The 24,759-nt window shown below is 32.9% G+C and overlaps 1 protein-coding gene across 3 annotated transcripts in view; it reads right to left on the bottom strand.

Moving 5' to 3' along the window:
- LOC141387732 (mitochondrial protein C2orf69 homolog) overlaps window positions 1-23,066 on the bottom strand; it is a 36,175-nt gene extending 13,109 nt beyond the window's left edge. Inside the window, exon 1 of one of the 3 annotated variants that reach the window (XM_073957856.1) lies at window positions 22,676-23,066. Coding sequence is in view for 1 of the 3 variants with exons in the window: in XM_073957846.1 (XP_073813947.1) it covers window positions 5,123-5,173 (51 nt within the window). In the remaining 2 variants the exon portion in view is untranslated. Of the gene's footprint in view, window positions 1-4,917; window positions 5,070-5,122; window positions 5,332-22,675 lie in introns of those variants that run through there. The other 2 variants (XM_073957846.1, XM_073957867.1) reach the window with 2 other exon arrangements.
- Window positions 23,067-24,759: the final 1,693 nt, after the last annotated feature.

Below are 24,759 nucleotides of genomic sequence, written 5' to 3'. Positions count from 1 at the left end.
TGGATATAACCAAGGCCTATAGAAGGTCGGCCAGTTAGACTACTTTTGACCATAATCATAACAGATTTTACACTAGGCCTGTCTGATTACTAATTATTGTGGTTTTAGTTTATTTCTATGTCCTGATTTACGTTTGCGACAATTTTTTTTCGTTCCCTTTCATGGCAGAACAATATAAGGTAACAGCGATACCCAGCCGACTGAAATGAGCTTTAATGTTAGTGTCAAATTTCGTATGACATTTTATATATTTATTTCTATTTTCAATGTATACTAGGGATATATATATATATATATATATATATATATATTTTTTTTTTTTTTTTGAGGAAAAATATATCATTCAGAAAAAATTTTTTTTCCATAAAGACTTCATATGAATGACATGTAACCTTCCCCAAGTCCGAACGACGTGTCGCACACTAAAACACCGTTTATAGAAGCAGTACAACATCTGTTAACATGTGTGGTATATTGTTACATTTGAAAAAAATGAAGCCCTAATGATCATGTACTTTTTGATTCCAAAAATTTATAAAATAATAATTTATAAAAATTTCCTTGTTTTGTTTGCATATACCGATGACACAAATATTACAAACAAAAACAAAATTTAAAATTGTCTCTTGCGTCTATACTTGTATTCAAAACATACAGGTATGTGATGGAAAACGATTCGACTCGTTTTGCCATAAACCGAAATCGTATATCTCCAATTTTGGTGAATATTTTAATGAAATTGAAAATGGATTTTAAAAATATTATTCAAATAAGGGGCGCTTGAGAAGCAAAACAATGAAAACTATGTCAATTGAGAACATTTTTAAAAGAATTGCCTGAAAATTGCAGTACGAACAACCTTTTTTCCACTTCCATTCCCCTACCCGTCTCTCTTACAAACAGATACTTGCCGCAACTAAACTTGCTAATGTACATAGATTGGTACTATGGGTGTCTGTTTACCTACAGTAAGTTGTAAGTTCTCAGTGAAGAACAACTGTAAAAAATGGGTTAAGAGACAACAGTCTGTAGCAATTTGTACGACCTTATATTTCAAATCACGATTATGTATTTGACATTATGTATGTACAGACCTTGGATATAACCGTAAAATTTGCGGAATAATTAAATTTGTACTGTTTACGAATGTACATTTAGCGTCGCCTATCCAGAAAGATAACTTTAAACAGCTCCAATATCCAATCGTCCACTGTGTTTATTAGGATTTAAATCAATCGAAATCAATAACTACGCGTAATGAAAGTTGTCAGCAAATGTTTTCGAAAAGTAATGGGGGTTGCAAAGCCACTTTTAGTACACCCTAAGTCCATATGGCAATCCTCTTAATAAGGATATTCTATACCTAATATAAGGTATGTCCTTGAACTTACTATAGTCCCAATTTACATTAGGCGAGTTTACTTGCGGCAATTGTCAGTTTGATGGAGAGAGAGGTGAGGTATATGGTAACCCTTTGCCTCTCAACACCCTCTCTCACCCACAAACTGACAATTGCCGCAAGTAAACTCGCCTAATGTAAATTGGGACAAACTTTACTGATCGAATTTCTACAGTAATATTTAGAAACTTTTCAATTATTCAATTGTCAAATTTTGGGGAAAACATCAACATTCAGTAACATTTTGTAACTTACAACAACTTACATTACATGTTTAGGTTTTGGCTATTATTGTTTTACTACGTAATAAAATTTTTTATTTATACATTCTACCACAGTTTATACAGTTGGACTAAGCCCACCTGATTGTTATGTTTGTTGTCAAACATATTATTGTGATTTAAAATACAAAGAAACTCAAATCACAATAATATAAAATCTATTATGTTTGTTGTCAAAAGTTGTTAACAGAACTCTGAATGGCCCACCTTCTATAGGCCTTGCATTCTACATTGTCGGCATACTAATTTTTGCAAAAAATAAAAGAAATTTTTACCGCAATTGTCGGTAATTTTTTCAAAAATTCAAAAAAAAAAAAAAAAAAAAAAAAAAAAATATATATATATATATATATATTTGAACGTTTTCTTGGTTCGAAAACAATTACTTGACAAACTGTATGTGATTATTTTTTCTATATTAAGTTGCCTTTTTGCCTAAAAAGGTGTTTAACACCACGAACAATTGCGTAGGCTCGGCCTACGTGCAACACGGGTGCCTAAAGGTAAGGTCACATTAGGCAAATATTTGCTCTAAATTTGTTTCCTCATATTTGCCCAAACAAATGTGAATTTCATGCAAATTTTTGTTTGCGTTCACATTAGAGGCAAATATTTGGCCTATTTTGTTTGCTCAAACAGTGACAAATAACGCAACGGGCAAACATGTTTGCCATGTGTTCACATTTGAAAAAATATTTTCACCCAAAAACTGTTTGAGCAAACTGTCGACAAACATAAATTTATTTGGACTAGAAAAATAGAAAGAGAGAAATAAAAAATATGGCGTTTCGTTTATTGTTTGTTGTGGAGAATGAGAATAAAATCTGTTGGGCAATGAGTGCCTTGTCGGAGTGAGTTTATTTGCGTATTGTTGCGAATGTATGTACATACATATGTATATGATAGCACATTGAAATTGTGCTTTGGAAAATTATTTTTATTAACAGCTTTTACTTTTTAGTTTGCAATGTAATGTTTTCAAAACCAAAAAAGGATTTTTTGTGTTAATTTATTAAAATTGACAGATAACACGGTGCGCCTGAATCGATTTGGAATGGAAAGTGCTTACACCTGGGAAGTTTTTTTCGGATTTTGAAACTACAATGTTCAATGAAAAATCAAAAAACAAAAAATCGCCTAAGCGATATTAAAATATGTCGCGGTCAAAGTTCACATTTTTCGGGTCTTTATAGGCGTTCAAGATTTGGCTTGGAAACCGTAAGTGAAAATGTAACATTGAAAATTCTATACACGATTGACCATTATGACTTTTTCCTATTGTTTACAATGTTTGAGATATAGAAGTTCAAATTGGGACAATGCACTGACTCCATCGACTGCTTATAACTGCATGTGACTGCAATGTCACAATTTAAAGTTATATATCTCAAGAAATATTACAATCTAGGAAAAAATTACAAAAGTTGTAGAGAATATTCACAGCTATAAGATTATCTCTAGTCCAATTTCTATAAGACTTCAAGCAAAATCATTGAAGAGAATTTCCATTCAACGCCTTCTTTAGTCCCATTTCGATAGGACTTGCTGTTTCCAAGCAAAATAAAACACCTAAAAAACCCCAAAAAATATGAACTTTAAACGGCAACGCGTTTCAGAATCCACGAAACTTCCCAGGTGTAAGCACCTACCATTTAAATTAGGTTGAGGCGCACCGTGATAAAGATGTAGTTTTTTGTAAAAATTGGCCGACTTCTTGAAGACAATAGACACTAAAAAATAAATCCACGAAGTAGTACACTAATAACCAAAATAATTATTTAATTGTAATGCAAGCATTGAAATCAATGTTCATGGCATTTTTCCAGTCCCACTGACTAAATTTAGAAATATTTTCTCTAATTATGAGGTTTTCCAAAATAGGTTTGGTTAGCGGTATTCTACTTCCAAGACATCCATCAACGATAGATTTCACAATAAAATTTCGCGTTTTGCTTCTTCTATTTCCGTCGCCTATTCCTATACCTAACAAATCTGCAACTAAAATGTTATCAAATTTGGTCCAGAGAATTCGGAAAAATTGATTTTGGGCATCATTCAGTATCAGAGAATACACACACACACACCTACATAAATATATATATCCCTCACCTTTCAATTGTTTATTCATTAAATATTCGCTTTGTATTACATATTTACAAATAATGTTAACTTTTTTATATTCATAATATGATTTTTTAATAGGTGACAACAATGTGTTTCAGCAGATATTTGCCCTTGTTTGCTCTTACAAAACTTTTGTAAGACCAAATAAATATTTGCACAAAAGAGTGAAAAATATTTGCTCAAGAGTGTTCACATTATGGGCAAACTGGAAATTTTTTTGTTTGCTGGCAAATGGATTTGTTTCCCCAAAATCAGCTGTTTTCTTGTTTGCCCTTGAAAAATATTTGCTGGTCAGATTGAAGCAAACAAATATTTGTCATTTTTCGGCAAATATTTGCCTAATGTGACCCTACCTTAAGTCTCTCTTATGAATTTAGCAATGTCATATAAGTGACCAAATTTGTGTTTCTCAATGAAATCCTCCACTGAGAAGATTCCATGAAATGAGGAGTAGCGCATTCGGATGATATTGTATTTAGAGCAATGGAGTATGTGTAGAGCAAATAAGTATGTGTGAAACAGTTTCGTCTTCATTACATTCGTCACACATCCCAGAAGGCAGAACATTCTTTCAAGTGTATGCTTACAAAAACTTTGATTTGAGAAGACTAGATTAATTACCTTTTGGTCATCCGTATGTAGATTACTGCTCTTAAATCAAGGTATTATTATTGGTGTGGGGAAAATCCTATAAAAGTGTGAGTTCCCTTGACTTGCAATGGCTGAATATTGAGTGGACCATTCGTTCCAGATTGAGTTTTGAGCCATGTTGATTGCATCAGCGACCGGCAGAGCAATGTCAATATAAGAACCGTTTGTTGTTGCGTATCTTGCAGCTTGATCGAACAGTTAATTTCGCTGAATATTGACAAGGCCGGGTACAAAATGCAGCTCAACAGTGATCGAGTATGGGTTGGAGTATGTGATTATTTGTATAATTTACATGCCTTGCGTGTTATTGGTTTTGATATGTTTTTAGGTACGTATATATAATTTCAGATAATAATTTAAAAGAAACAAAAATGATTTAGAACTAGTTTGCCATAAGTTAGAGTACTTATCAGTTGTTTGTTTATAGGGGCCGACGCGTGTTATCATTTTTAAGATACTGACCACATGTGGATATGCTATTTCCAATGTTTTTATACATCAATAAAACTCAATGCACTTTAAACAAAATATAATAATACAACTTTTTTTATATAATCACAATAACAAAACATAAATGCGATTATCTGTTTTCTTCGTTTTTGTTATTCACATGGACAACATTTTTTTCAAGTATCAATTGTTGCACGTGAATTACAATCAGGCTTACCATCATAATTAAACGTCGTAATTTACTTGTTTGCCACAAGACGCTACCCATACAGTTTTAGTTCTAATGCAGCCACCGCATAAAACAATTCACTTTTTAATTGCAGAATAATCAGAATAATAGCTTAGTAAACGTAAACAAATACACTAATTGCCATGTACTTTTGACATATCATCAGACAACCGAGTTAGCAATAATAAAACAACGCCGTCCATAGTCGGTGATTGTGTACGAATACAGTCTGCCCATGGTACAATTAGAAAGGTAGATGCCTCAGCCCAGCTGATCGAATCTAAAACGTCAAAAAACTATGAATTCGCCATGAAAAATCAAAACAAAAAACCATATGATTCGGTAAGTAAGAGATAGCATGTCTACACTTTATAGACAAACACAAGCGATAAAAAGAGACAACAAGAGACCATTTGGCGAAAATTTTGACAGTTTACATTACAAAAAAAGTTGCTTTGTTGTAGCAATTCGCCGATGCATCTACCTTTCTTATTGTACCATGAGTCTGCCTAAAAAATATTTACCCAAAATCACTTGTATTACTGTTCAGCAGGGTACTATAATGAAGGTAGATATATCGTTGTCGATGAATTGCTACAACAAATAAATGCTAACAATGTAAACACGGTGAAATAAATTAAACTCGCTTTGGTATACTATGTTGATTTTAATCAATCGCAATTATTTATTAAATTATTAATTTTTTAAATGTCTAAGCGAAAAAACAGATAAGAACATGTTCTACTTTGCCGTATGCTTAAACGACGAATTATAGCACGGTTATATTAGAGCTTTTTGTCGGGTTAACCCACTTCATGAGAATTTATTTGACGTTTGCGTAATGGAATTGACATTTGAAACCCAAACCCACTGGGTTAATCCAGTTAAGGGTGACCGGGGTATAAACTTTACAATCAGTTTTGATCAAGGCAAATGAATTAGGTAGTGTTATGAATTTGTTTGATACCAGTAGCGTATTTATTTGCTTTGATTTTTTATAGTTCATGTTCCATCATCAGAGCTGGTTTACGTTGTACATATATTGTGTGTTGACAATTTAAATCCCGTTGATTTACTAAATCCAGTTATATGTAAACGTACTATAAACCTCGTAGATTGTTTCATGGTTGCATTCATGGTACAACAATCCATGGTCATTCTTATTATAAATCCCATTACCAAATAGCAGGTTTACATATATTTATTATTTGATGATTATTTATTAATTATTGTTTATATATTACCTTTTGTAGCTACATATCAAGGTACTAACCCATTATTTTAACACTGGCATGTCACCGTTTACACATGACAGGACAGTTCATGTATTGGTTGTCAACAACCCAAAACGTGCTTGTGTGCAACTGCAAAAACAGTTTTAAAATTATGAATGAAATGATATTTTTATAAATTTGAATTTATATTACTTATCAATTTTCTCAATGTTTAATCTGTCATCCTTTTCGTTATATGAAATAGTTTTGTTTACATTTATTGAAAAATGTCCATGTTTACTGTCTACGAAAATTACCAGACAGTGCCGAGTAGGGTTTTGGGTAGGGAAATCCTGCACCGGGAATTCTCGGAAATTCTCATATTTCCCGGGAAATCGGGAAATATTTTTTTACATTTATCACAACTAATATTGAATGAATAAACTATGCCCGTTATATTTATACCATAGAATCAGAATTCGATTAGATTTTACAGAATAAATAAATTAGAAAAGATTTGGAAATAACTTTAATCTACAAAAGAGTTTTCAGGGAAAAAAGTTATAACATCCGCACCAAAAACATGGACTATAATGACGAATTTTTAATCTGTTCCATTTATGTGCGAAAGAATATTTTCTATTTTAAAGTCCCATTTTTATACACTCAGCCATTGGGCTAAAGACAGCCCGGCTGGCAGGCTGGTGCGCACGATAACTCTCGAACGAAGATACCGATCAGGTAAACAATTTGGCATTCGAGATTTTTTTTCAAACTTAGTTTAAGTTCGAAGATGGACCATATCGGTGGTCCACTACTTTAGGTACCTTCCTCACAAAAGTTCAACAATTATCGCTAAGCGTTGAATAATGAAATTTTTTTTTTCGTTTTTAATCGATAGAGCGAAAACGTGTAATCCATTTTTGAGCCTGCAACTCTTTGAAAATATTGTATTTCATATAAGTATATATGGAAAGATAAAAACAATCACGGAAATATTGATCCACTCTCATATTTTAAAAATTACCGGGAAATCCCGTTTCCCGGGAATGATAAACACCGGGAAAACCCAAAACCCTAGTGCCGAGGCAACTAGCCAAATGTTTGTATGCATTAGTAAATCAGAGTTGTATTTGTGTAAACGCCAAGTTATTATATGACCACTAAAAGTCTACAAATAATCTGAAAATAACATACATATCGCTCATTTACTCAAAGGCTCAAATTAAAAGGATTATTACACAAAGAAGTAGTAGTTATTCTACTTGGACCATATTTTGCAAACAGCTAGCCAAATATCAGTGTTAAATTTCTGTAGAAGATCAAGCATGATTTGAAGTGTTTTAGTGCTTCATAAACTCAAAAAAAAAACTTTTTTCTTGAATTACGAACCAGTAATAAATGAGCTGTAACTCGTTGAGTTTAAGAGATATGACGATAAAAATCGCTAACTCAGGCCCGCACTAGAGTGGTTTCATGAAACAAATGTCACGAAATTGGGAGTTATTAGATCGAGTCCACACTACACCATTTTCAACAGTAATTCAGAAAATAGCAGTTGTAACTCAGAAATTCCACTTGAAATTCAGATAATTCATTTTAGTTTCAGAAAATTTCAATTGAAATTCCTAAATTCCATTTGAAATTCAGAATTTCCAATTAAAATTCAGAAATTCCATTTCAAATTCAGAATATTTTATTTGAATTTCAGAATTTACATCTGTAGTGCGATTCTCTAACACATTTTTTGAGTTACCGACAAACATCGGTAAAATTATGAACGAAAATTTCAAAAAAGGTTGACAACACTCTTGCTATCGGTAGAACTTTACGACTGCTTTCTATTCGTCGCTAAGTCCCAATTTACATTAGGCGAGTTTACTTGCGGCAATTGTCAGTTTGTAGGTGAGAGAGGGTGCTGAGAGGCAAAGGGTTACCATATGCCTCACCTCTCTCTCCTACAAAATGACAATTGCCGCAAGTATACTCGCCCAATGTAAATTGGGACTTACTTACCGAAAAACATTGGTAATTACCGAAATTATAAGCATTTTAATTTTACCGACAATTGTCGGTAACTCAAAAAATGAGTAAGATAATCGCACTACTGAAATTCAGAATATTTCAATTGAAATTCAGAAAATTTCATGCATGATTAAAAATTGCTTTGTCTCTTTGTTTATGTAAAATTAAAATGAATTTTCTGAATTTCAAATGGAATTTCTGAATATTAAATGGAATATCTGAATTACAATTGAAATATCTGAATTTCAAATGGAATTTCTGAATTACAAATAAAATATCTGAATTTGAAATGGAATTTCTGAATTACAGTTGAAGATGGTGTGGAGTAATTTTATGAAATTGGTGTAGTGGGGAACTCGATCTAAGAAACTTTCCTATAAGCTGTGTCATACTATGTGCCGCAAGTCGTTCAGAATCGAAGAAGGATGAATATCATTTATATGAGAGAAGTCTGTCCGTTTTATCTTCGAAAGTATTCGTTGGAAATAGTTTTTTTTTTTAATTTTTTCCATAATGTATACCTAAAATAGAAGTAAGTCTTTTTGAATTTCTAGTCGCAGGACAGATTTTTTTTTATTTTATTTTTGGATGGTCTGTTTGATATTTGAAATTTTCCGATTACTCTGAAGCAAGGCGAATTTAGGAAGGTAATAAAAAGGCGAATTCAGGCCGTAGTCTTCATTTGCTGTCAACATTTTTTGCGCGAAATATCCACAAAAGCTTGAAGAAAACGGCAAAAAATTCTTCGCGAAGCTTAAATAATGATGATGTACAAAGATATTACTTATAGAAGCGAAATATTTATTATTTATTTTTGATTTAAAATATGTTTTGACAGCAAATGAAGACATCAGTTGGTATTATTGTATCACCTTCTTTCTCGCACCACGCTCTGAAACAAGTAAAAAACCTCTCAGATTAATTTTTTAAACAGTACTAAAATTCCCTAAATCTTGTTGGTTACCAACACAAATCGATAAAATTAAAATGCAAAATTATGAATGACAATTTAAAATAAAAGTTAAGAGAAACGTCGGGCTTAGCGACTACTTTATTTTCATCGTTGAACATTTTCAACTTTGACAGAAAGTATTATATTACGGTTACACTAGAGTTTTTTGCCGGGTTAACCCACTTCATGAAGATTTATTTGACGTTTGCGCTATGGAATTGACATTTGAAACTCAAACCCACTGGGTTAATCCGGTTAAGTGTAACCGGGGGGGTATTAGTTTCGGTGGAATATGGACCTTGATTTATTATTTTGAAACTAAGGCAATGTTTATATTACAGCCTTTTGTAAGGTTAACCTTCTTAATGAGGATTTATTTGACGTATACACAAAGGAATTGACATTTGAAACCCAGTGGGTTTGTTAAATCTGGTTATATATAAAGGTACTATAACATAACATTTTATTTTTTTACAGTAAAAATGTTGGTATTACAAATGAAATAAATAAATAATTGTTAGTATGTTTTTCGCAGTTTTTGTTCTATTTATATTATTAATTTATATGTTGTTGTTGATGTCATTTGGCCTATAAATATCACAACATGCAAAAAAATACAAATGTGTTCTTTGAATTAGCAAATGTATATTAAAAAATAACTTGTTATTTTGATTTCAAGTTCGTTATATGTATGTAAAATTATATTTTAATTTGTTCATTACAATGGAATATCGTTCTATAATAATATATTTTTTATGAATTTTTGGGTCATATTCAATATTGGACCATTCAGATATCGCTTTCGGCGCGGCAACTTTTTCACCGAAACGACCCAAGAAAGTATTTTCGTTGCCAGGACAATAATCTCCACATGGTATTGACGTAGTATTTTTTTGGTTATAGGCCTTGTAAATGTATATACTTCGCAAAAAAAGACAACAAAACATGGATTTCAGATTAACTACATTTTAGGAGCCGTTACCTACCTACTTTTAAAATGTAATATTTTGTTGAATTAATGGTGTCTTAGACACGCCGTTCGGACTCGGCAATAAACAGTAGGTCCTACAGTGTTGTGCATATCAAAAGCAACAAAGCGAGGATTTTGCAGTAAACCGATTTTTGGATCAGTTACAATTTTTAAAAATGCAATATTTTGTGCCCACTTGTTCTTTATTATGTACAAAGAGCTATCAACAAGTTGTTTCTGTACTTTGTAGTTGGATGGGATAACAACAACAACAATATTGACTGATCCTCGAAAACGTGGATTGCAAAACAAAAGCAACAATAGAAAATTATTAAAAATGGTAGTGTCAACGGTGTAAATGAACTGTACTTTTGACTTAAATTTGGCTTTTGGGGCTTGGTAGTGTCATTTTAGAAAGAATTCGCATTTGTTATTCTAACAGGGTTGCCACTTTTTACCACTTTTCCCATGGTCTGGGGAAAATATCATAATACCCTCAAATCAATTTTTTCCCTCATATAAACATTTAAATTTTAAAACATTAATTCGGAAAGTGGATTAATATCAACCTTTCTTTTGTTTGCCGCATAATAAAAAAGCTAAACAACCGAATATTGGTAAGCACGATACATCCTGGCGTAAACCCCTTGAGGCCATCGGCACATTTTGGCTAAAAAACGTTGGGAAAACTTGTATTCGTTGGGGCTCTTATTTCCGATATATGACCCAGAGGACTTCGCAGAGGAAGTTTCGAAAACAATTTCAAAAGTTATACAGCACCCAACTCAAATAACACAACGGTCAAGAACCCATTGTTTCAACCAACAGTGGGTAAAATATCCTCATATGGCTAAATAATTAAGGTTTCTTTATATTTTTTGTTATTAAATCTTTTTTTTAATATAATTTATTGAAAATAAAATAAAAAAAATCGTATAGGGTCGTTTAAACCATATAAAACATTGAATTTTCTACCAGTGTTTCATAAATTGTCTTCCTTTGGGTATGACAATGGTTTCTTGGTCAGTGTATAACTTTTCAAATTGTTTTCAAAACTTCTTCTGCCAAGTACTCTAGGTCATATATCGGAAATAAGAGTCCCAACTAATTCTTGGAAGTTCCTATTCGCGTTATTTTTAAAGTTTCCCCAACTATTTCTGTCAAAATGTGCCGATGGCCTGAAGGGGCGTACACCAGGATGTATTGTGTTTACCAATATTTAATTGTTTAACTTTTTTATTATACTGCAAACAAAAAACGGTTGATATTAATCCAATTGCAGAATGAATATTTTAAAATTTAAATTTTTATATGAGGGAAAACGTTTTTGATTTGAGGGTATTACGATATTTTCCCTAGACTATGGGAAAAGTGGGAGAAAGTGGCAACCCTGTTATTATAACAAATGCAAATTCTTTTTAAAATGATACTACCATGCCCCAAAAGACAAATTTAAGTCAAAAGTACAGTTCATTTACACCGATGACACTACCATTTTTAATAATTTTCTATTGTTGCTTTTGTTTTGCAATCCCCGTTTTCGAGGATCAGTCAATATTGTTGTTGTTGTTATCCCATCCAACTACAAAGTACAGAAACAACATGTTGGAAGCTCTCTGTACATAATAAAGAACAACTGGGCACAAAATATTACGTTTTTAAAAATTATAACGGATCCAAAAATCGAATTACTGCAAAATCCTCGATTTGTTGCTTTTGATATGCACAACACTGTATATCATTGAGCTAATGTGAATCGGGGTGCACTCATTGATATGAGAGACGTCTCCCTTGTCCCATCTGAGATGTTTGTGGAACAATTATTGTTATTACATACAGTTGCGTGCAAAGTAATAGCAGTGCGGAACTGCTATGTACGAAAATTTCAATAATAATGCTATAAATCCATAAAGGAATTTAATTATTTGTATCAGGCGAATGCTTATAAGCATCCAGACCTTACGGGCTAACATATTTTACATAAATATGCTACTATTAAGAAAAGCCATTGAATTTTTCTGCTCAGGAAGGTTTTTTCGTGTGTAAAATAATAGCAGTGCAAGTAAGCCAATTAAAATGAACATGTTAAAAGCTATTCATTTGCAACTTTTTAAAGTTGAAAAGTATTTTGTAATGAAAATAAGACGAAATACTGACAATATGTACATAAATGTAGATCATCACTGCCTTTAGTGCATCACTGCAGACCAGATGGTCATAAACATAAAAAAATTAAATTTTTCAAGGAAAAACTTACCACATAGTGGAAGACATCGGTAGTATTTTCTCAAAAATTATTTGTAATGGTCGAAAATCATCGTACGTATCCTCAAAGCAACTAATATCCATAGTACGGATACTATTTTTGTTGTTGATGTTGGGTTCATACCTCGAAAACCGATTGGATTTCCATTTTTGGATCATTGGCAAACTTGTAGTCCTAGTTCTGGATAACAAAATGAATACCTTGCCAATCCAAAATATACTTTTCAACTGTAAAAAGTTGCAAATGAATAGTTTTTAACATGTTCATTTTACTTGGAGCTTAATACATATGGCCTGATCCCGTACTTTATAAAAATCAGGGAACTCCATTCCTTTACCGACCCACCGCAGAAAATTATGAAAAAATTACCACAGATAGTGCTTTTTATCCCATTCCAACCATGTATTGCTTTTGTTGCGGAAATGTATACTTCCCGAGATATGGGCCTCCAAAGATCCACAAAGGCCCCAACCTATAACTTTGGCAAAACATTGCAGAAAATTGTGAAAACAATTACCACAGATAGTACTTTTTATCCCGATTCCAACGATGTATTGCTTTTGTTGCGGAAATGTATACTTCCCGAGATATGGGCCTTCATAGTTCCACAATGGCCCTAGTCTAAAATCTTGGCAAACCACCGCAGAAAACTATGAAATAATCACCAGAGATAGTGCTTTTTAAACCGAATCCAACGAGGTATTGCTTTTGTTGAAATGTATAATTCCCGAAAGTATGGGCCTCAAAAGATCCACAAAGGCCCAACCTATTTTTTCTAAATAGCCGGCCTTCGACAGGGATTCAAGACTTTCTCCTATGGACAGGTGCAAATCTCGGGAATGGGAACAAAATTTTCTTTTAAATTAAATATTTTTCCCTAAATAGACGGCCTTCGGCCGGGATTTAAGACTTTCTCCTATGGACAGGTGCAAATCTCTGGAACGGGAACAACATTTTCTTCTTTAAAATTAAATATTTTCGTTGGATTTGGTGTAAAAAGTACTATCTGTGGTAATTTTTTAATAATTTTCTGTGGTGGTTTGCCAACATTTTAGACTAGGGCCTTTGTGGAACTTTGGAGGCCCATATCTCGGGAAGTATACATCTCCGCAACAAAAGCAATACATGGTTGGAATCGGGATAAAAAGCACTATATTTGGTAATTTTTTCATTATTTTCTGAGGTGGGTCGGTAAAGGAAAGATATGCCGAAATCAGTCTTTAAGCAAGTTGTTAAACGGTTGGGCAGTTATCGATAATTACGAAAGATCGTCATTCAAAACTGACGTCATTCAAAAATAAGCTCACCAAAACATATGAAGATCGGTCCAGCCCATTTCAAAAATGTCGTTTCGAGAGAAACGGGCATATCACAGCCAGTTTTGCTCCGATCGACTCGAAATTTTTACCGGCTTTTTTATTAGTTGTTGCTTTTTTCCATACATATTCTATACTACATGTACATGTACATTGAAAGTGATAAGTAGTAGAAGTCTGCAATTTTAAATATGCAGGTAATCCTAACTAATCCGACATTTCTAATATAAGTATTTTTTGCCTATTGACTCAGTAGCAAATAAATGTCGTTAATGGCTGAACACAAAAGAAAACACTGTCCAATTTTGTAAACGTTGTGCATATAAAAGTAGGGTAAGTGCACCTAATGTCGGCATGTACCAGTAGTCGGCACCTTTTGAATTTGAACTCAAATAACTAAAAATTAAGAAAACAAAATAGGAAAATAATCTTAAAAATTCTTCAACAATATTGTCAGCTAACTTTATATAAAATTTCATTGAGCTAGGACCAATTATTATATCGAAATTTAAGTTTTTGTCAGTGAGTGTTTTTCACCACAACCGAAAATGCATGTTTCTTAAGAAAAAAATTGTGGAGATGTTAACCTTATAAGCTCTGTAATTATTTTAAAATTAAGAAATTTTCCACAACATTTTTGTTATATAGGTAGAGAACAGTTAAAAGAACACTTCGGAAAAAGAAATTTTTAAAAAATATTTATAATTGTGCAATTTTTGCTGATGCCGACTTTAGGGACAAAAAAATATAAAATTTGCCTGAAGTCGGCATGGGGTTATAAACATTGATTTTTATCGATTACTTTTAGCTAAAAATTATAAAAAATTCTAAAGAAATACTTTAAAGGCTAATTAAAAAAAAATAGTTTCAATTTGAAAGGAACTTTAGCGATTTTAAGCAATATTATCCATGATTTGAAGTACGTACGTTGTGGGGTGCCGACAACTGGGTAATAGATGCCGACTACTGGTACTAACTAATTTATTTAAATAATATGTTTAAATTCCCTTATTTTTTGAAGTAAAATCAATAGAAATGTATACAAATAAACTAGAAATGTATAAATAACTAATGCTTAAGCTATAGTTCTTTCAAATATTTAAGAAAAAATGTAAAGTATGCATTTTTTCTTTATTTAAATATAACATGCCGACTATTGGATCATATCATGCCGACTATTGGGGAATGGTGCCGACTACTGGTGAAAAAGCAGTATTTCACTAAAATTGTATTTTTTGCATGTTGAACAGAAATAATCAAAAAAATTGTTTATATAATCTAAAACTACACAAAATAACGAATCATAACAACTTAAATTTAATTTGATTGGATATTTAGACTCGGAATGACATACGGCTGAAGATACGAGAATCCTTAAAGTGCCGACTACTGGTGCACTTACCCTACTTTAAGCAATTATGAACTCATGGGAGTGTGCATTTATAAAGTCAGTCATAACTATTCAGGTAGCCGCATCAACACAGCTGATGGTACAATGAGTTGTCAAAATGTTGTAATTTACAGAAAAAAAAAAAAACAGAAAAAACTATCATAGCGATTATGAATCTTCACGTAGGGAGCTACTCACAAGTGAGTTGCAGTTCACTCTCACCTGCTCGAGCTATTACGATTGGGCAGGGAGGAGCACAAAAAGTGAACAAGGGTTGACAAGTCGGAAAATGGAAAATAATGGCGCGACTTGTGAACCCTTGAAATAATAATTTGTGTTACCATACCGTCATTTTTTGCACAAATAACTTTGGGATTATTAAATTCTTATTTTTTGCATAAAAAGTAAATAAATTTTCAAATTAATAAACATTTCTAGCAAGAAAAATGTCGGTTATTAAAAATCCACTGTAAAAGAACATGAATATTGGTAAAAGAAAATACAACATTGAAACAACATGGCAACATCTGTAACAGCTGTTCTTTTGTTTTGACAGATATGTGAAAATTGTTTATTTACACTGAAGAATTCGTGAAATTTATTGGAAAATCGTAAAAAAGTGAACAAATGTCGTTTAAAAACGTCATTAAATGGCTACAATAAGTAAATGTTTAATGTTGCATTTTGGGTGATAACAGAAATGGCAAGTTCTGAGGAATACCAAGGAAATGGAGTGGAAGCTGTACCAGCGATGTTAGGACATCACAGGAGATCAATGATTGGTTCAAATGAGGTTCAGCATTTAGCCAATTCCAAGAATTGTAAATACAATTCGTGAAACATCCGATATTTTCTCCAGTATAAGAACCAATTCTATGAATGCTAAGTATAATTCCTAATGCTTTCTTCAACACTTAAACCAATTTAATGAATTTTAAATAGAATTTCAATAAATTTCAATTGTAATTCCAATTTTTTTTGTTCATGGCATATAACAACCGGTACTTAAAATACTATTCCAGGAAATTGCTTGGTGTAGATACCATTCCACTGGGTTATCGACGATGACGTGATTAAGATCTCAAAATGGTTTGGATCTTTTTGGGGCAACGGTCTGGACTTATATTACATCAAAATATTTGATTCTATTCAAGCTTGAGGGCAAGTGATTGGACATGTCATCTTTTTAGCACCAGCACCCATTTTTTCCAAGACTGCGACCCCAAAAGTTCCAAATCGTGTACATTACTCTCTCTAGGAACAACAATCGCAGACATGGGTTGCTCCAGATTGGGTCCTTGTATATTTGTGAACCGCTTTATACAGTATGCACCTTTTTGATCTGTCCATACCTGAAAACGGGGAACGCTTTAGTTACAGTACTTGCTTGGGCGTTACCGTGAGAGCCATCCCAATCACCATCTAGTAGGTTGGCCCGACACACTAGGTCCATCAAGAATGATCTTCACTTTCTAGAGAGGAAAGCCCAACGATACAGGAGAGAACCCCTTGCTCAACAAGCATTTCAAGTAGGTTTGTATAGCTTTCACATAGTCGCAGTTTCTAATGTAAACAAATATAGTGTGAATAAAGTCCACCACAAACCAGAGTAGTTTTTGCTCAACTATACTCGGGATATTGCAGTCGTCTGAATTCTTATAGGGCAAATGTTGATAGCACCATGCATAGCACTCTTCGTCTTTTAAAGGTGCGATGCCAAACCTAGTCATTTAACTTCAGTGGATAGTTACATCCCATTCTTGGAACTGAAGTTAGACCCAATTTTGTACCAAATTCTGAAAGAATTCAGAGATTCAGACCGAATTCGTAAAGAACTCTGAAAAAATGTTAGCGGTAAATGTCCTAATATTTGTTTTTGTCGAAAACATATTGCGATTAAAAATATAAAGAAACTCTTATCACAATAAGGTAGAATCTATTCCATTTCCAATATTTCAACCATCTTTGATGGTCATCCTCAGGGATTGGCTTTCAAAAACAAGAACATTTGTTTTATGCAACTATAAACAATATTGTAGAAATTTATAATAACAATGATATTTCTTTCTTTTTATAAGAATAAAAACAAAAAAATTTTAATTCTTAAGTTGACCTCAAGCCAAAATTAAAACCAAAGAAAAAAGCGTCCAAAGGTCAACAATAACCTCAAAACATAAAAAATTTCTAATTATTTTTTGTTGCTTTCAACCTAAAATACAATTAATTATCATTACAGATACAAAATATTCGTATTTTTTAAAATAAATGACCACACTTAAATTTTTTTGTTCAACTCACTTTGATTTCGGTAGTGAGAAATTTCAGCACAAATTTGCCTCTTTTTCTCACTTTTTTTACATTTGTAATAGCTAATTTTTTCACGAACGTGAGTTTTGCTTACCCTCTTGTTGTTTATAATAAGGGAAGAGTGAGAACATAACAGCACTCACGGCGATATGATGTTTATAATAGGGGAGGAGGCGAGAAAGAGAAAACTCACGGTGAGATGCCGTTCATAATTGGGCTGTATATGATACTCTACACCACTGTGCATATGTAAAATATATATGAGAGCTTAATACAAGTCTGAACAGATTTCGATATAATTTGGCACATTTATTTCTAGATCAAATTCCGTCACGTATTCCAAATTTCATCAATATTAGACGCAAATAGCATGTTTCGTGCACCTAATACCTAAAATCGGCCGAAAATATATATGGGAGCATATCCAAATCTGAACCGAGTTCGATATTATTTGGCACGCTTATTTCTAGACTGAATTCCGTCACACATTCTAAATTTAATCGAAATACATGAAATCGGCCGACAATACATATGGGAGCTATATCCAAATCTGAACCGATTTTCGTCAAAAGCAATAGCGTTCTTCCGATGGTTAAAAAATGATATTCCCTAATTTCCAGCTGGATCGGATAATAAATGCGACCTGTACGTTGCAAACGGACGGACATGCATAAATCGACTCAGAAAGTGATTCTGTACATCCCTAGAAGGAACGAGGGGCCTATCTTGTTTCCTTTTGTATGTTACATACAAATGCACAAACACATAATACCCCTTACCACAAGGTGGTAAAAACGAAATTTTAAATTAACTGTTGTGAACACTTAATGTTGCTTTGTAATAAATTTATTAGAGTTGGGACGGATCGATCTTTCTAGTTCCTTTTCTAAAAGGAACTTGTTCCTTAGTAGAGTTCCAACTAGTTCCGAGACCGATCGTTCTTTTTGTTTCCTTCGTTCCAAATAGTTCCGAAACCGAAATAGTTCCGCAAATCTTTTTGTTTTCATTATTTGGCGGATTAATTGACATAAAAATAAATAAATTTTATAGAAAACTGTGTAAACCGCAATATATATACGTATTTTTGACATTTCAATCTGCTGCAGACTAGAGTTGTGCCAAAGGAACTATATCTAGTTCACTTCGCAGTTCCAATGGCCCACATTTTTTCTTTGAACAAACTGTGTATACTTAATATCACACATTACATTTCGTGATGTTACTCATACGTTTCGGAACTAGTACAAGGAACTAGATTACCCAACTCGTAAATATCGGTTGTTTTGTTACCCCCCATTTACACATGCAAGTGACAAAAATAAGTCCATATTTATGTTAGGCAATTTTATTAGTTTGTTGAAGAGAAAGGAGTGGCATATGGTAACCTTTGCCTCTCAACACCCTGCTTCACCAACAAACTGACAATTGCCGAAAGCAAAATTGCCTAATGTAGATATGGACTAACTTCAATTTTTTTCCGAACGTTTATACATGTCTTATGCCAGACTATGAAAATTTTCATTAACACGAAAATGAGTTTATAGGTAAGAGGTGTTAAATCTGTACACAAGGTTCTGTAATCTGAAATGATTCCCAAATTTTCATATGATTTCATATATACAGTGACACAGAAAAGTATACATACACCCTACAAAAATGCAGTTTTGGCTAAATCGTTGGGTTTTTTACAGTAACAACTGCACTGTGTGGCTCTTTGGTGACAAAATAACCATTATTACAAAAATGTATTTTAATCTAATGCGTATATTTAATACAATTGAAGAAATTCAATTTTCACAACACAGAAAAGTATACATACACCCCAAGGAAATACGAGTATTATCGTAAAATTTATGGAATTAGTAGCAAAATTTATACACTTTTTAGTTTTGGCGAATTTCTCTGGGTGTCTGAGATATATTTTAGAGAAAAGAAAATAATTTTTGGGGGTCAAATGCGGTTATTTTGGGTCAAATTTCTTATATACCTCGTTAAAGCTGACCCTTGCCTAATTTTTTCCGTTTTTAGCTATTGTACTTTTTAAAAAGCACAAAATTCGTATCAGATGGCAAATCTGGAGACACTAGAAGGCTTTGAAGTTGTTTTTGTGCGAAATATACCTTCCTGAACGTCGATAAACCCACGTTTTTCCTCAGATTTCTCAGGAAGTGAATAGATTGCGCGGAATTCTTAGTGCAAATTACATATAGATGGCCTTGAATTGCCTTGTAATATTGTCGGATACAATCCTTGGACATTAATTAAATCAGAAATGTGACATATTTTGTTACAAACCTGTTCCCAAAGTTGCTAAAGCAACAAAATATAAGCACTACCAAAAAAGCATGAAATTTGTACTGTGACAACGTCGTTTTCGTATTATGATCATTACCGTTACTATAGGCGCGAAACGTTTCGTATAATTGTACATTTCTGAGTCGATTGATGCCCAAGGATTGTATCCGACAATATTACAAGGCAATTCAAGGCCATCTATATGTAATTTGCACCAAGAATTCCTCGGAAATCTATTCACTTCCTGAGAAATCTGGGAGAAAACGTGCGTTTATCGACGTTCAGGAAGGTATATTTCGCACAAAAACAACTTCAAAGCCTTCTAGGTTTTCCAGATTTGCCATCTGATACTAAATTTGTGCTTTTTATAAAGTACAATAGCTAAAAACGCAAAAAATTAAGCAAGGATCCGCATTAACGAGGTATATAAGAAATTTGACCCTAAATAACCGCATTTGACCCCCAAAAATTATTTTCTTTTCTCTAAAATATATCTCAGACACCCAGAGACATTCGCCAAAACTAAAAAATGTATAAATTTTGCGACTAATTCCATAAATTTTACGATTATACTCGTATTTCCTTGGGGTGTATGTATACTTTTCTGTGTTGTGAAAATTGAATTTCTTCAATTGTATTAAATATACCCATTAGATTAAAATACGTTTTTGTAATTATGGTTATTTTGTCTTTTCTGTGTCACTGTATGTGTGGACGTTAATGCAAATTTAAAGGAGAAAAATGGGTACTTTACGAGGGCAGTTCGGAAACTTCTTAGCCTAGCAAAAAAAGCGCGATATAAGGTGTGTACGATAACTTTCCCAGCAATAATTACTCAGTCAGTTCCAGCAACCTCTCTCAGTGAATTTTACTCTCTCAAGCAAGAAAAATTGCAGAAAGTTATCGAACAGCATTTTGCAAAAACTTGCAAGAAAGTCAGCTGTTTCCGAAAATGTACGAAATTTGTTTTTGTTTCTTTTGATATTTTAAACCAAAGTCCCAATTTACATTAGGCGAGTTTACTTGCGGCAATTGTCAGTTTGTAGGTGAGAGAGGGTGCTGAGAGGCAAAGGGTTACCATATGCCTCACCTCTCTCTCCTACAAAATGACAATTGCCGCAAGTAAACTCGCCCAATGTAAATTGGGACAAACGGAACAAAAACATAAATTTTAAAATTGCACTTTACTTATTTAATGCTTTAATCATATTCACAACGCTTTAGAATCTAAAAAAATGTGCAATCGTGAAATTTTCTTGGTCGATAATGTTAACATTTCGATTTGTTTACATTGAACATGTGATTAAAAGTCAGCTGATCAGACTTGCAAATTTTTGCGGGACAAATTTTCCCAGCAAAAATTTGCAAGTTCTCAGTCACAAAACTCTCCAAAAATCTCTCCAAACTCGCTCTCTTTTGCTGGATAATTTTGTTATCGAACAGCATTCAGCAAAAATTTGTACGAATTTGTACAAATTATTGGGTTATCGTACACACCTATAAACAGAAAAAAGTTAAATGTTTTGGAAACTTCCATCTCTGTTATGAACACATGTTTAATTTTGTCTTGATCTGGCAACTCCTTCACATAGAAACAGGTGTTCAAAAAAGACGCATCCGCAATTTTTTACAATGGAAAAATCAGAAATGCGTGCTGTCATTAAATATTTACATAAAAAAGGTTTATCGGGACAAGAAATTCATAATGATATGGTGAATGTGTTAGGTGAAAGTGCTCCTTCATATGCAACAGTAAAAAATTGGGTTGCTGAATTTAAACGTGGTCGTACAAGCATTGAAGATGAACCACGTAGTGGACGTCCAAAAACAGCAACAAGGGTAAAACAATAAATTCAGAGTACTATTGCAACCTTTTGGATCAATTAAATGTACAAATTCGAGAAAAACGTCCTGGCTTAAAACACAAAAAAATAATTTTTCATCAAGACAACGCACCAGCGCACAAGGGTGTTTTAACAATGGCTAAAATCAACAAATTAAAGTACGACTTGCTTTATTTAGCTCCCAGTGACTTTTACTTGTTCCCAAATTTAAAAAAATTCCTTGCTGGCAAGCGTTTTACCTCAAATGAAGATGCAATTACAGTTGTAAACCACTATTTTGAAGACCTTGAGGAAAACTATTTTAATCAAGGGATAGAATTGCTAGAAAAGCGTTGGACTAAGTGTATTGAAGTTTCAGGAGATTATATTGAAAAAAAAAATATTTTTGAAAAACTAACTATTCCCTTTCATAGATAGGCTAAGAAGTTTCCGAACCGCCCTCGTACACGATGTTTTTACATATGGGTTGTCAGTTTTTATATAAAGGTATATTCAAAGTGACAGCACATATGTAAAATAACATATCGTGTAAAGTACCCATAACAAAGAATTTTTTAATTTCATAGTCTGGCATAAGACCATGCAAGTTTCGACTATAATATATAGTATACACCACTGTCTGCAAGTCACTTGCATGTGTAATCACCGGGATAGAAGACGCAACTGACAGCAAAATTCTAAAAAAACGGCGGTACTAACTGCAGTTTCTCTTCGATTGGCTCTGTTCTCTATTCTCACCGATACAAAAGAAATTATTGAATATTTACGACGTTGGCGTCCCTGCCTTTATTCGTCGTCCCAATATTCGTTACTCATTTGAAGGAAGTATGTGTGAGTGTACGAATGGATGCACTTATGTATGGCTTGTTGGTGCATTGAGACAAGTTAAGACATAGGAACATCCGTATACAAACATCACACTTTGCAATTGTTGTTGCTTGTGTTGTTTATGTTATACTTACAAATTTTTGTCGATTATGTCTCAGATAAAAAAACGAATAGAGTGCACAATATTTACGCGCTAAAATGTATGTGGCGATGAAGTAATGCACATACGCTGCTACAATTGGCAAAAAATTCAAGTTTTATTTACTTTTTTGGCGTCTATGTGAAAAAAATTGTAAAAAGCATCGATGGAAATAATCTTGCAAACACGATTCAGTCTTGCACAAATAAAACACTTCTAACTTAGACAGATACTTCACGGCAACAAATCATTCATCTTCTCAAATAGAATTTTAAAGAGTGTCCATTTAATTTACAATCGGATTAATAAGATTTTTTGCGTATATTTTAGCGAACACCACTATCACTTCCATCCCAGAGACTCAGTCAAACTAGAGCTGGCAAACCATCGATGGAAATATCGATACTTATTTTTTACGCCAATATCGATGAATGGTTTTTTTATATCGATATTATCGAACATTTTGATGGCCGGAATTTTTAAAGCAAATTTATGCCATGTTCATATCAGCATTTGAATCACGTTGTTCGCTCTCATAAATACCCAGCAAAAAGTTTGCATCCGCGGATGCAGTTAAATCACTAGAACAATTGCCGCTGGAGTACATCTTTTCCTATGAATTCACCTATGAGTTTTACAAGAGAGCGCGCAGCTAGGATGCACTCCATTTTGCTTCCACGGCACACAGATAGGATGCACTCCATTTTCGATCCAAATCACAGCCTTTGATGTAGTGTTTTGGATTGAATTTAAATGCAGTCTAAAGATGATATAAAATGCAAGCCATTGCAAATATCCCAAAATAAATAAAATACATTGCTTATTCGTGTAAGAAAAGATTATTAATTTTATTACATTTACACATATTAACTTTATTACATTAACACAAATCATACAAATTTTCCATTTAATTTGATCGTAACTGAGTTTACTTCCTCTGCTCTGCATTTTCTGACACCGCAATTGATTTTGCTCAGATTGACAAAATAACTCCAACTCCACTTCAAAAAAAATTTGCGTCTCGTGAATTAATACAATGTTCGTATCTTTAGTTTGTATTTCTTTATTTTTTTAAAACAAATTCTTTCTTGTGTTTAGAAAAAAAGACTGCGACTGTAGGGATCAAAAAATAGGCTTGCTTGGCTAGGGGCCTATAAGCGAGTGCTTCTAAAATGTATCGAGCGGAGTGCATTTTCATAACTCCGTGTGGACTGCATCGAAAGATGTATTGAAATCATAACTCTGCATTGCACTACTTCCAAACTTTTCTGCTGGGTATGTACACGAATTAACCTGTTCATACGACATGGTACACAATTCATTTCAACATGATTCACCCAGCAAAATTTATTTGAAATTGTTCCTTGTGAAGTAGTGATTGAATAGCTTTTTTTGAAGCAGTCCACGCAGAGTCATGAAAAATGCAGTCCGTTCTTCACATTTTGACAATGTCCGATTTGAATCCATTTCATAAATTTTTCACGTTTTAGAAATTTCAAAATTTTGCAAAAAAAAAAACTTAAAAAGACAAAGAACATAATTTGTTTCTTGTTAATTATAATAACAGCAATATGTTTGCATCCATAAAAAGTAATTTTTATACAAAAAATAATAAAAGTGATTTCGAACTACATCTTTGTTTGTAGCCAAAGAAGTAGTTGAATCATATGTTGTTGTGATTTATTCACTACAAAGAACTAATGCAAAATGTGTTCTTAAGAAGTAAATTAGACAGTATCCTCACTGCACCATGCCCTTGTAAAAATCATGACTTCTTTCACGTAAAAAGATGTAGTCCGGAATCACTTGCACTCATGATTTAACTACTTCTTTGGCTACAAACATTTTGCTGGGCATATTTTCTGATTTTAAAGAAAGTTTCAGCCAAAAGACGTGTAAAATTAATTGATATGAACTGAAAAAATAGTTGTCCTTCTTTCTGATATCTTTTTAATATTAAATTATATTATTTTCATTCATCTTTTCTATTTTTTCTCACAATTTTGGTGTTTTCAGCACATTTTTTAATTTTTTATTTTCAAAATTAACGAGAATTTTTTTTTGGTATACAGACTTTAC

Source organism: Musca autumnalis, unplaced genomic scaffold (assembly GCF_047663935.1).
Source record: "Musca autumnalis isolate F117 unplaced genomic scaffold, ASM4766393v1 scaffold_1, whole genome shotgun sequence".
NCBI lineage: Eukaryota > Metazoa > Arthropoda > Insecta > Diptera > Muscidae > Musca > Musca autumnalis.
The sequence above is the reverse complement of the archived record's forward strand: the minus strand, read 5'-3'. Positions and strand labels throughout refer to the sequence as shown.